The sequence below is a fragment of the Sus scrofa genome, chromosome 1, assembly GCF_054392235.1.
Source record: "Sus scrofa isolate SSC_HxYL_T2T_F1_AM1 chromosome 1, Sscrofa_HxYL_maternal_Yorkshire_Landrace_v2.0, whole genome shotgun sequence".
NCBI lineage: Eukaryota > Metazoa > Chordata > Mammalia > Artiodactyla > Suidae > Sus > Sus scrofa.
The window spans coordinates 272711346-272724639 of NC_139383.1; the positions used below are offsets into that span (position 1 = coordinate 272711346).

The 13294-nt window shown below is 61.7% G+C and overlaps 1 protein-coding gene across 46 annotated transcripts in view; it reads left to right on the forward strand.

The window, feature by feature from the left end:
* DAB2IP (DAB2 interacting protein) overlaps positions 1–13294 on the forward strand; it is a 199580-nt gene that overhangs the window by 166027 nt on the left and 20259 nt on the right. For 43 of the 46 annotated variants that reach the window (XM_084994499.1, XM_084994515.1, XM_084994544.1 and 40 more), the window contains 5 exons: positions 6092–6245; positions 7899–7997; positions 8749–9303; positions 12091–12235; positions 12321–12465. In XM_084994499.1, the coding sequence (XP_084850625.1) occupies positions 6092–6245; positions 7899–7997; positions 8749–9303; positions 12091–12235; positions 12321–12465 (1098 nt within the window). Of the gene's footprint in view, positions 1–940; positions 1253–6091; positions 6246–7898; positions 7998–8748; positions 9304–12090; positions 12236–12320; positions 12466–13294 lie in introns of those variants that run through there. The other 3 variants (XM_084994650.1, XM_084994712.1, XM_084994750.1) reach the window with 2 other exon arrangements.

Below are 13294 nucleotides of genomic sequence, written 5' to 3' on the forward strand. Positions count from 1 at the left end.
GAATGGTCTGTGAAGTCCCTGTCTCGTCACCCCAAACTTGAGGGGTGTCACCTATCCTAGAAACATCAGCCTTGGTAACAGCATGTAGTCCTTCGTCGGCCTGGTTCACAGCTGTGCCCTCGCTCCTCTAGGGGTGCCTGGCCATGAGGCAGTGAACAGAGCAGACTGTCCTGAGTGGCCTTGACCCCTGCTCTGCCGAGCACCTCCCCTGCGTCGTCTCAGTTGATTGTCGCAGCAGCTCTGTGAGGAAGGTGTGTCACTTCTCCCCACTTATAGATGGGGAAGCGGAGGCCTGGAGACTTGAACGAGTTTAAAGTACTTAAGGTTGTGTGCTTTATAGGGAAGCGGGGGCTAGATTTGTCATTAGGGCCTCCTGCCCTGCTGCCTGTCCCCAGCTGCAGGTGTGTGTTTATTCCTGGGCATACGCTGCAGCCTGCCTGTCATGGGACAGCCCCTCTGTGGTGGATCTGAAAGAGGTCTTCTGGCTAGCACGCTTCCAGAGGCGGGGTGTCCACCTCTCTAGAATCGAACCAGCCTGGCCCATTTGGGGACAGTGTGACTGAGCTGGAATCAGCCTCTCCTGGTCTCAGCCCTGCCCTCTGGGGCCTGCTCAGCAGCTCCCTCTGCCCACTTGAGTTCTGGAGGAAGATTCTGAGCCTCTTACTTCCCAGGCTGTCCCTGTCCCACTCTCAGCTTACCCAGCTCCTAGCTGGGAATCTCCTTCCCATGTCACATAGGGCGTTTTAATTATCAGAAGTTTATTTTCAGGTCCCCTCCCTCCCTGAAATAATGGGGAATTTGCTCAACCTCTGTGTCACTAACCTTTTAAGAGAAAAAAAGGATGGAGTTGAAAAACAGCTCATGGGTTGGCTGGAAGGCTATCAGATAAGGCTGCAGCCGGGGGACGGGGACAATGTCCCGTTGTTCCTGCTCCAGCCTCACAATGAGCTGCTGTTGGGGCCTGGCTGTATCTCCACCAGCAGCTCCGCCCTGCCTCTGGCGTGCCCACGTTTCTCTTCCTCTCCGACCTGGAATGAGCGGGCACGGTGTGCAGGTCAGCTGGCTTGTGGCCCTGTGCGCCGCCCGTGGGCAGTGGGGAAGGCAAGGCTTGGGCCAATGCAGTCAAGCTTGGAGTCTGTTGAATGGGGTTCAAATCCCATTTGGCCACCTGCCACCTGTGCAATCTTGGACAAGCCACCTGGCCTCTCTGAGGTACAGTACCTCAGTCCCGCTGGGTTCCCGTGAGAATTAGGTGAGGAGAGAGGTGGGAAGGTGGTGTGGGGTGGGGTTCAGCCCCCCGGGCCTGGTAGTAAATGCTCATCTGTCTGGAGAGATCAGGGCCAGCGTGATGGTGGCTGCATTCGGACTGGACTTGAGGCTGAGGAAAAAGGCTGTGGTCAGGCAGAGACGTGGAGGGGAAGCTGGGCGGAGGCCCCCCAGAGGGAGGGAGGGCCAGGGGCCAGCTGGGGAGGAGAGTCTTGGTGATTGCCAGGATGTGGGGTGAGGGGCTGGTTTTGCGGAGGGCTCAACCCCAGGTTAAGACACTGTGGCTTGGTTCTCCATAGGCTGCGAGGGGAGAACCGAGGGCGGGGGTGACACTGTGTTGGGCAGAGGACCCTTCCGGTGGGAGGGCACTGCTCCCCACCTTTGCTGCCCCCCAGGCCCTGACCAAGACAGCTCTCAGAGGCAGGGAGGCTCAAGGCAGGCCTCACTCCCTGTGGCCTCGCCTCTCCTGTCTGTGCAGCACCCCCTTCCGAGGAAGCGTGAGGGTTCCCTGGAATGGAGCACACAGCTTCCTGAGCAGCTGGCCTGGAGTGGGGTGGGGGGGGGCTGCAGGGGACACAGGGCCTCTAGTCCCTGGGAGCTGTTGAGGGTCTAGAGAATCAGCTGTGTCTGGGCCGATCTGAGAGGAATGGGGCCACGGTGGAGGGTGCAGCCTTGGAGGGTAGGATAAGCCCTGACCTTGGGAGAGATGGAGGGAGCTCCCCATACCTGGACAAAGCAAGAGCAGGGTGTTTCTCAGAGATTCTGGGCGAGCACCAAGGTGCTGCTCTCGGGACTTGGCCTTGAATGAGCAGCTACCCTGAGGACCAGCGCTTGGGTCATTTTGTCCCTTCTCCCACTCACCAGCATCTGAGGGCTCAGGGAAGAGTGTCGTCATCCCTACCGACCTCCCCCACTCCCCCAGGCTTTGCTGACCCCAGCTACGGGGGTGTTGGGGCTTTGGTCCAGGAACTTCGGGGCTCTGAATCTTAGCACTGCCCTGCCCATGAGGAGCCCCTGCCTGGCAGGGACACAGCTCAGTGATGGGCCTTCCCAGCATAGGGACCACGTGCAAGTTCACCATCCGCCCCGGAGAGTTTGGGAAGGCTTCCTGGAAGAAGGGGTGCGGATGCTGGTGTTCAAGGTTGGATAGGACAAGGGGCCTTGTGGGCGGAGGGGACCACATGTGCCTGGAGGCTCCCTGAGGGAAGCAGGGAAGAGGAGCTCAGGGTGAGGTGGAAGACTCAGGTGGCCCCGGGCCAGGGGGGGCTACCGCTGAACCAAGTGGTCTCGACAGAAACCCCCTTCATGACTCAGATGCCCGCAAGCGCCTCTCCACCAAAGCCCTCCAGGCCCGCAGCATGTGCCCAGTGCCCTTTATTTCCACAAGTGTCCTTTTTCACATAGGAAAGGGCCCCCCGGGGTGGGCTTGGAGTGTGGGAGTGACACGAGGAGGAAGCTGAGACCCTGGGCAGCTCCCCTGCCTCTCTGAGCAGGTCTCCGCTGCTCCCAGAAAGCTGGGGTGGTGTCAGTATCTGCCTGGCAGCCTGTTGAGGGCTGTGTGTTTTGTTTCCGGTGGGCAGGGTGTTTTGTTTCCTGTGGGCAGGGCCCAGGGGTGCCAGCTCTGCTCTGATGAGGATGGCTAGGCATCTGGAGCCCTCAGCCCTGCTGTGAGACCTGACTCTGTCGTAGTGGAGAGACCCAGCCTCTCGGAGGCCAGCGTGGTCACAGGGCATCCCTGGGCCTTGGGTGTAACTGCTCCCACAGAGGCCCCGGGCAAAGAGTTTGCCCTGCCTGGTGCTGTCCCACTGAGGACCCTGTAAAATGGGTAGATGAGGGAACAGGGCAGAGGCTGGCACCTGCTCACCTCCTTCCCAAGCTTCCTGGGTAGGTAGACATGCCCACTGGCTGCTCCCTTGGAGCCTGGGCAGTCAGAGGTGCCCTGCTCCCTCCCTCCCCTGATGGGCTTCTGGCCCAGCCTAGAGAGGCAGGGGTTGGAGGTGAGAAAGGAAGTGTCTAACAGTTCTGAGGAGGCAGAGGCAGGAGGGTTGAGCCTTTCCCAGGTGACTGATGGGGCAGGGCCCCTGGGGTGAGTGTGAGGGATGCCATGGGCCTGGGATGGGGCTGGCTGGCTTCTTGGAAGAGGTGGTTCTTAGGCTATGAGGTGGGCCTCCTGGGTCCAGGAAGTGACCATTTTCCCTACCTGAGCCCCTTATCAGGCACCTCACCTGTCCCAAGAGGTCCCACCCTGCAGGGTCACAGCAGACCAGCTCCCCTCTGGGCCCAGAGCTGTGTCAGGGCCTGATGAGCAGGTGCCTCTTCCTCTCCCCCTGGAGCCTCATGAGGGGCAGGGGTAGACTCCAGGCTGGGCAGTGGTCAGAGCCTGGCCCTTCACTCCTCCCAGAAGTACCTGGGAGATCCAGGAGCAGCCCCGGGGCCTCCCTGGGCCCCATCCCTCCTCCATTCCTTCTCTTCCCAGGAAGCCTGTGCTGCAGAGGTGGGTCCAGGTCCTCCCACTCGGAGAATCCCTGGGGAGGTGGGGAGAGTCCGGGCTGTCAGGAGGCCAGGACGCCTTGGCCGTGAGCTTCCCACAGCCTTCTGTTTGGTCAGGAACCTTTCCTGTGCGGCTGGGGAGTGGGTGAAAGCTGTGGGGGACGGGATGGTGGGGAAAGAGAAGGGTTCTGCAGCACAGGTTCCAGGCTCTAGCTGCTTTGGCGTCTGGCCTGGGCCTGCTGGGCTCCTGGGCTGTAGGGCCAGGGCTCTCTTGGGTCTCCCAGGGCAGGCCAAGTCCTCAGGCGGGAGGCGGCCCCAGCCCACTACCCTGGCTCCCAGCATCTTAACCTGGCAGGGGTTTCCAGGCTGGGCCAGAAAGGAGCCTGATCTTGATTGGCAGGCTGGGTTTTCAGCGCCGGACAGCAGGCTTAGAGGTTCTGGGTCCCAGCCCTTCTGAGACTGGGCAATATCCTTGGCATCCGAGGCTCTGAGGTGTGGAGCTTCAGCCTGGGAGGGAAGCCCAAGGAGGACTCTCACCTGAGTGGACGGCAGACGCGCCCACATCATCAGTCAGTGCTGTGCGGGGAAGGGGGCCGAGCCATTCAGCAGGATCTGGAAGGCTAGTCAGTACCTATCAAGAGTGGCATGACAGGGTACCCCCTCCCCCGCGCGTTTGTGTGTGTGAAAAATGATGGCAGGCCCCCGTGTGTGTGTGTGTGTGTGTGTGTGAAATGCTGCCTTCCAGAGAGGGCGGTGGAGGAGCAGAGGCGCCATAGCTGTGCACGCCAGTGGCGTTGGGCCTCGCAGGGGTCGGGGAGGTTCGGCCTGGCTTTAACCTGACGTCAGCCTGTCTTACAGCTTCCCTCTGGTCTGTCCATTCCTCTCAGCTTTCCTGCCTGAGGGTATCGATTTGGCTCCAGAGATCTGAGCCCTGCGCTGTGCCAGCTTTGTGCCTGAGGAGCAGTTGGGGGCCTGGCTGGGTCTCCTGGGTCGGGCTGTGAGATCCCCAAGGGCTGGTGTCCCAGTTCCAGCTGTGACTCCCATGCAGTGCCTAGCACAGGACTCTGTTCAGGAGGCTGTTTCCATAGAGATGTAGAGGGTAGGAGCTGGAGGGCAGCCTCTGTCAGCCTGTGAACCCTCCAGGCAGGGCCCGTCCAGCTCGGCTCTGGATTCCTGAGCCCACACCTCATGGGCCTCGGCCCCCTTACCACAGGTGGTCATGGAGATGGGTCACAGGGTATGTGCTCTGCAGGGAGGCATGTGGTGATCCTGCTGGGCCTCACTGACCTGAGGGAGGGTTCTTGCTGGGCAAGACAGGAAGAGCTGATACACTGAGCCTTGGACCATTGGAAGCCAGGAGCTGAAAGGAGGTGTGGGTAAGCTGGGCCAGGGCAAGGCCTGGCTGGTCCTCTGGCTTTTCCTCTGCCTTGGCTGTGGGAGGGGGCACTGCTGTGTCCTCTTGGCTCTGGAAGGGGACATTCACCTCTCTGAGGTGGACTCTCCCAAGCATTGGTACAGGTGCTGTCTGAGGTGCTTTCTGTGTAATGTGCCAGGGGAACAGTCTCAGAGGGGGTGAAGTGACTTGCTCAGGGTCACACAGCAGGTGAGCATTGGGCCTGGGTCCAAGGCCAGGTCAGTCAGAGCCAGTCCTGGTCTGGGCTCCACTTGGACACCAGGTGCAGTTGACTACCTGTGCTCTGTACCCCTGAGCCCCAGCATGTGGACCTTCTCTGAGTCTCGGCATCTTGGGTGCTGTGCAGAGACAGCTGTGTCCTTTCTGTTCTGAGCCTCCCGGTCCTCGCCTCTAAGAAGGGGCAGCAGAGTTCCTGTGGTGCTCCTGCCTCACTGGGGCTGATGGATGGAGAGGGACGGTATGTGAGAGGAGGCTCTGTTGGCAGCGATGTCCTGGACAGTTGTTGGGATGTTGTTTCTGTCTTCGATGGGGACCGGGTGGAGGGCAGGGGACATGGGGAAGGCACCGGACACCCAGAAGGCTGCCTGGGTCAGGGCCGCTCTTACCTGTGGGTCTCGTGCTCCTCGGGAGCCAGACTCCTCCCTCCCCTGCACTCAAAGCTGACTTTCAACTCCTGGGTTGGGTAGTGACCTCATCCTCAGCCACCTGCTGCCCTGGAGGCTGAGCCCCTCACCCAGACTTCTGCCTTGGGGAGAAGGCGGGTCTCTGCGACACTAGCACTGCGATGCCCCCACCCCCAGGTCTGCCTTAAGATGGAAAGAACTGTGGGGGTCGAGGGGAGTGGGTGGGCTTCCTGAGGAGGGGGGGAGGGAGGGGTACAGGGCAGGCCCAGCCTGACGTCCCTTGCCACCTGCCCCTCAGGTCCCATCTGATGCCGAGGCTGAAGGAGTCACGCTCCCACGAGTCTCTGCTCAGCCCCAGCAGCGCGGTGGAGGCGCTGGCCCTCAGCATGGAGGAGGAGGTGGTCATCAAGCCTGTGCACAGCAGCATCCTGGGCCAGGACTACTGCTTTGAGGTGGGTCCGCCAGGGCCGGGCTGGCACCCGTGTCCTCGCCCAGCAAGGCCAGCTCTCCTCCCAGGGTGCTCCGTGGCCTCTGCCGGGCCAGGTTCTCTGGGACAGCGGCTGAAATTTGTCACAGCTTTTGGCTCCTAGGAAATCAGGTGGTGGTGGGAGAGGGGGGCTTCATTCCTGCTCTGTGGGCTCTGTGTCATGGACCAGCACCGTCCCTCCTGCTGGCAAGCAGCCTGAGGGGGGTGGAAAGGGGTCGAGGCCATCTCAAGCCTGCTCGTGTCTCTCCTGCAAAAACCCCTCCAGTGCAGGGCGGTGGAGAGGGGGTGGACAGTGGGGAGTGTCCCCTTTTCCAGCCCCGTCCCCATCTCTCTGTGTTGAGAGCCAGCATCTCTCTTGCCCCGGCATCCCGTGACTCAGAGTTGGCGAACACAGGGCCACCCATCTACAGGATGCCCTGTCCAGCACCTTCCTGTAGATGGGGAATCCGAGGCCCAGAGAAGGCAAGGAATTGGCAGAGGTCACCCAACAAGCATGACGCCATGCCCGGCCCAGGAAACTAATGTCTCAGGTGTTCCTGGGACATCCTAATTGCTTCTTTCATCATGCATATTCTCTTCCCACCTCTGTTTCTGGGAAGCTTCCCACCCCCAACAGTCTTGCATAATTAAGGGAGCTTTCTGATAGAGGAATGAGCTTGGGACTAGTGTGGCAACCTCCTGGCACCCCCACCTCCGGGGGAAGAGTGGAGTGGTGCCTGGCACCTGCCCCGCCTTGTGCCCACGGGTGCTCTTTCTGGTTCAGGACTCCTGATTCAGCTGGACTCCTGGGCTCCGACTTCTTGGCCTGGGACAGACTGAAGATGGTGCCTGTCCTCTTGTCCACAGCAGGGGGTGCTGTGGCTCGTGCAAGCCCTTGAATGGCTAGATAAGGAGTCTGGTTTCCTCCTGTGGCGCCCTTGGCATGGTGCTGGGGATGGGGAATGGAATAGGAGCAGCTTGGGACAGGCTCCCTCACCTCTAGGAAACCGGAGGAAGTGCAGATCAGTCAGCAGAGGGGAGGGGTTCCAGGCAGGACCCCCCACCTCCGGCCCAGCACACCCAGCCAGCCAGTTCTCAGCTCTCTAGTCTGACCCCCAAACGTTGGGCTTCTGTGACCAACATTGTTGTCACTGTCACTTGGCAAAAGAGGAGCATCATCAGCAGGTGTCAGCTGAGGATCATGGTGACCCATGTGCCTCCTCTGGTTGTTTCCCAGGTGCCTGTGGCTCCGCCAATAGGGGGAGACTCAGGTTAAACCTTGCCCCCTGCCTCGTGCCTTCTGTCTTCCATCTCCGAGAGAAAGGTAGATGTTGGAGTCAGAAGGATGCTTTCCTGTGGACGGAGGGTACTGCGGCAGGGTGAGGAGACAGGAGCAGGCACCAGATGGTGCAGGGCTGGACCACCCTCCTATCGCTGTGTTGCTTGGGGACCACAGGTCTCAGTGCACCACCTGCAAACGTGTGATATGGGGTCATTGTGGGTCTTGCTCTGCCTCCTCCCCGAGGCTGTGATGCAGACAGACCTGGCTGTTGAAGTCCCCCAAGCCACAGAGGTCCTCCAGCATACCTCCTTGCTGCTATCCCCTCCCCTGTGACGCTGTCCTGCTGGTCCCCCACAGGTGACAACGTCGTCGGGAAGCAAGTGCTTCTCCTGCCGGTCAGCGGCCGAGCGGGATAAGTGGATGGAGAACCTGCGGCGAGCAGTGCATCCCAACAAGGTGGGCCTGTGTCCCCCCCCGCCCCGGGGGCCAGAGCTCGGACTCTGGCATGAGGGAGCGGTCTCTGGAGGGGCAGCCTGTGTGCAGCCAGGGCCCGAGCGGCCATCCTTGAAGCTGCACATGGAGGAGGCTGGCCAGAGAGCTGAGGGCCAGCTTTTGGGTGCCGGTGTCCTGCCTGGAACTCTCGTGTCCTCCCCCACCCCCACCATATTCCTGCTCATCCCTCCCATTGCAGCCTAGGTACCAGCCCAAACCGCTTCCCTCCCCTGTGTTCCCACAGCCCCTGCACCTCTCCTAGCAGGTTCCTGGGGCCCCAGCTGTAACCACCTGCTTCTGTGATTCTCTCCTTGGCTGACTCAGCCTGGGCTGAGTCCTGGTCACCGTGACCTCACTAAGGAAGGGCCTTAGCAGTGGTTACCTCTGAAGTGACTTTACAGACCAGCAAACTACAGAAGAGCCAGTTAACAGCTGCCGTGTGCCAGGCACTGTGCTAGCCTCCTACTCGCTCTCTACTTGCTTTCTCTTGATAGAAAAAGGAGTTGAGGCTTAGATCAGTTGATCTAAGATCACTGACCTCACTCAGCCAGGTCATTGAGCCAGGTTGAGGCTGAGCAGAGATCCAGTCCCATGTCCATCAGACTCCAGGGCCATCCCTGGTCCTCCCCACCACCTTCCTGGGCCCTCAGGGGGTGGGTGGCAGGCAGGCGGCTGGAGCCCCCCCATCACCGTGGCCCCCCTGGTGCGTGTGCAGGACAACAGCCGGCGCGTGGAGCACATCCTGAAGCTGTGGGTCATCGAGGCCAAGGACCTGCCGGCCAAGAAGAAGTACCTGTGCGAGCTGTGCCTGGACGACGTGCTGTACGCACGCACCACGGGCAAGCTCAAGACAGACAATGTCTTCTGGGGCGAGCACTTCGAGTTCCACAACCTGCCGCCCCTGCGCACCGTCACCGTCCACCTGTACCGGGAGACCGACAAGAAGAAGAAGAAGGAGCGCAACAGCTACCTGGGCCTGGTGAGCCTGCCCGCCGCCTCGGTGGCCGGGCGGCAGTTCGTGGAGAAGTGGTACCCGGTGGTGACGCCCAACCCCAAGGGCGGCAAGGGCCCCGGGCCCATGATCCGCATCAAGGCGCGCTACCAAACCATCACCATCCTGCCCATGGAGATGTACAAGGAGTTCGCCGAGCACATCACCAACCACTACCTGGGGCTCTGCGCCGCCCTCGAGCCCATCCTCAGCGCCAAGACCAAGGAGGAGATGGCCTCAGCCCTGGTGCACATCCTGCAGAGCACCGGCAAGGTGAAGGTAGGTGTCAGGGCCCCAGGGGAGGCTGGGCGACACACAGTCAGTTACCTGCCGGTCTCCGTGTCTGCATCCTGGACTTGAGCTCCCCTGGAGGCACTGGCTACAGCCAGCTGGGCTCCCTAAACCTAAGAGCTGCTGGATGTGGGGGTAGCCTTCGTGCTCCTCCTCCGCAGTGGGAGCTGATGGCAGAGGCAGGCACAGAGCCCGAGGATGGGCATGCGGCTTAGGGTGAGGAGATGGGTTTGGGGGCCCCCATGGCCCGCCTCTGCCAGCACTCAGGTCCCGTGACCCAGACACGTGTGTCCAGTGGGGCGCTGGCTTTGGCAGACATCCCCACGTGACCACCAGGGTGCAGCCGCTGTCTGAGCCCCAGCCCCCTACCACTCCCAGATGCACACGCATGGGTCGCATAGTCACTGTCGCAGCCATATGACAGGGCAGCCAGCCACGGGAACAGGGCTCGTCTGAAGCCCTCCAGCAGGCCCTGCTCTCCCCACCTCCTTCCACCTGCCAAGCCAAGCCTCAGCCCCACCCACCTGGTTTGGGAGACAAGAGTCTCCTTCTGGAAGGTTCCCGTGCCTGCCTGCCCAGCGCAGTGGAGCGTGCTCCGCCCTGCCCTCTCCCTTGGGGGAGCTGTTCAAAGGGGGTATAGTGGGAAAAGGCTGGGTGCGGGGTCCATCCATGCCACCGAAGCCCCCCCCGTGCTGGCTCTGGGAGTGGGCTTCTGCCTGTGGACATAGTGTGCTTTGTGGCCTGCGGTGGGGAGGAGGGCCTGCCTTGGTCTAGGTCCTGAGCCCTCGGCCTGGGGTCCGGGGAGATACGGGTCGGGGGTCCGCAGGCAGAGCCCCAGGCACACGGCTCCACCAAGACTCTTACCTTCTACCTGTTCCCGGGAGGCCCTGGTCTCCTCCATGCCCTTCAAGGCTCTGCCTGTTGGGCCCACGGTGTGTGTGACCAGTGTGGGACCAGGAGAGGCCCTTTCTCGGTGTGGGCCCCGGTCCTCCGTGTTGCTGGACTGCATCCTTCCTGCTCCCAGCCTTCCCACCGGGCCAGGCTTCATGGAGGACCCTCTCTGGCTGTGCTGTCCTTCACTTCTTGGTCAGCACTGGGAGGGGTGCTGGAAACTGAGTGACTCGAAGTCCTGGCCCTGGAGGGGGAGTGAGGGAGCCAACGAGGGCTCAAGCAGCATCCTTTCTGCCGCTGTGTCTGTTCATCCAGCACCCGCGAGGGCTGGCCTGGGCTGGGAGGCTGACCCCAAGCTGAAGAGACCTCTGCTCTAGGCTCACGGCTGGAACAGAATCGAGGTGCTCATTGTGAAGGAGGTGGGCTCCAGCCCCCCAGAGGGCCCTCGGGGGATGGGGAGCAGCAGGTGGAAGGACAGACTGGAAGGCAGGCTGCCGCCTCTGAGCTCTGAACCCTGAGGGAGACGCTTTTCACTCGACAGCGCCCTGCAGCCCTGGGGGAGGGCTGCGCAAGGGGGCATATGGCACCTTCGGCCCCCTCTCCAGGCTCTGCTCTCCTGGGCTTCTCTTGCCCCCCCACCCCACCCCACCCCCGCCCAATGCATTGGGAGGAACGGGATCTGGGAAGCAAGACTCTAGCCTGATCTGGCCTAGGTAGCTGTGTGGCATGGACAGGTCACCTTCCTATTCCGTGACTGTCCCCCCTCACTTCCCTGCCTGGGCCTCGCCCCACCCCAGGAGTTGGGGAAGGCCCATGGGCGTGAGCAGAGCAGTTCACCCAGGGCTCGTCTCTGCTGCCGTGTGTTCAGAAGCCCTAGAGGCCCTCAAGGACATCTGCTGTCAGGGAGGGGTCCTCGGGCTCTGTGGTCCCAGAAGGGCTCACTGCCACTCCTCCCTCCACCCCTTCCTGTCTCGCTGTGGGCCAGCCGGCTCTGTTGGGCCTGGACTCAGGCTCTGTACTTCAAGGGCCGCTTGTGGTTTCAGAGGGCCCCAAAGTTGTGCACGTTGGAGTGAGGAATTTCCACAGCCCCAGAAACCCTGGCCCACGGTGGCCATTTGCAGCCTCTGTGCTGGGTGACCCTGCCCTGATGGTCACCCTCCCCGGGTCTCCGACTTCCTGCCTCCTGTTCTCTCCCCTCCCCCAAGTCACAAGGCTGGCTGTGGGCACAGGGCCCTGGGAGGGAGTTTCCACCTGGTTGCGTGGTAGGTTCCCTGCAGCTCAGTCAGGAGGGAAAGCGTGGGCTCAGGCTCCCTCCTGGGTCTCCCCACAGAGCTGCACATGGCACTGAGACACTGAGTCTGGAACCCATGGCAGTGAGGGGCTGCCGTGAGTGGGAATGGGGCCCCGCCTTCCCCCCTCCGCCTCCTCTCATCCTTCCTGTGAGGCTGCTCAGAACGAATCTGTCTGGTGTGAGAGAATCCCTTGGAGTAAGGGGTGGGTGGTGGCAGCTAGTCTGTCAGCACCAATGGCACTGGGCAGGGGAGCTCGGCCCTGGTCACCCAGCCAGGCGTGGGCAGGGCTGGACAAGGACGAGTCCCTCGGGTCTGTCTGTGATGCTGGGGCTAGGCTCCATGTAGCATGCTCTTGGCTCCACCCCCGGCCCCCAGTCCTGGGCCCAGCCCTAATGTCACCAGCACTAGGCATCTTCCTTACTAGGCTGCCCTGCCTGCACTCCCCGGCAGTGCCTAAGGGTGGGTACCGGCATCTCAGTGACAGAGCAGCCTGGAGGAGCAGGGGCTTCTGGCCAGGAAGCAGGGCTGGAATCCTAGGATCCTCCCGGCTGGGTCTGCTCAGGTCCACTGTCCTCCCCTCCCGGCTCCGCAGGACTTCCTGACTGACCTGATGATGTCCGAGGTGGACCGCTGCGGCGAAAACGAGCACCTCATCTTCCGGGAGAACACACTGGCCACCAAGGCCATCGAGGAGTACCTCAAGCTGGTGGGCCAGAAGTATCTGCAGGACGCACTAGGTAGGGGGAGTGTGCCAGCCGGGGGCGGAGGGTGGGCCGTGGCCGCCGGGTCCTCACTGCCCCCTCTCTGCCCTCCCCGCCACAGGCGAGTTCATCAAAGCGCTCTATGAGTCAGACGAGAACTGTGAAGTGGACCCAAGCAAGTGCTCGGCCGCTGACCTCCCCGAGCACCAGGGCAACCTCAAGATGTGCTGCGAGCTGGCCTTCTGCAAGATTATCAACTCCTACTGGTCAGTGCTGCCCGCACACCCTTCTCGGCTTAGCTGCCCAGGGCCCCCATCCCAGCATCTCCCCATCCTCCTGTGGATGTCAGGGCACCTGCGCTGTGCTGGCACGTGTACACTTGGTCCCTCCAGGCAGCTCAGCGAGGGGGCTCTACTCCATCAGCCCTGACCCAGCAGCCAGGAGGGCCGATATTTAATGAGGACAGGATAGGTGAGCCGCCTGCACCTCTCACAGCTTCGGGGCGGTGGCCCTGTGATTGGGAACTGCCTGACCCCACTGGGTCTTGCTGAGCTGCCAGGCCCATGTCTTGGTCCTTTTAGGGCGCTCAGACATAAGGAGTGTGCCAGAGACCATCTGCAGGATGTGGTTTCTACAGTGTTGAGGATTTGAACCTGACAGCAGGCACCCTCTGTGGGCCTGGCTGGCACTGCGCTGCTGTAGGCGCCAGGGAGCCAGAGGGACAAGGCCCTGCTCTGACAGCTCACCTGTCCGAAGGAGCTGGTGCTCATGTTACAGGCTCGGGAACAGGCCCAGCAGGGGCTTGTGTGGGTGCCTGGACACCGGGCAGGAGTCCTGCTGGGACACAGCAAAGGAGGAGGACGGCGCTTTAAATAGAGCAGAGGGCTGCAGGCCCCTGGCCCGGAAAGGAGACAGGTGTGCAGTGTGGGCTGCTCACACAGGACTGTACTCAGGGCCAGAAGGTAACAACCAGGCACCCGCTGCTCCTGACTGTCCAGGGGACTGTGCCGCCAGTCCCAAGCAGTGGCTTTATTTTCACAACCGGAGCTGCCCAGATAGTCTCCAGCTTAATACCTGCTTCCCCGTCTCCACCCA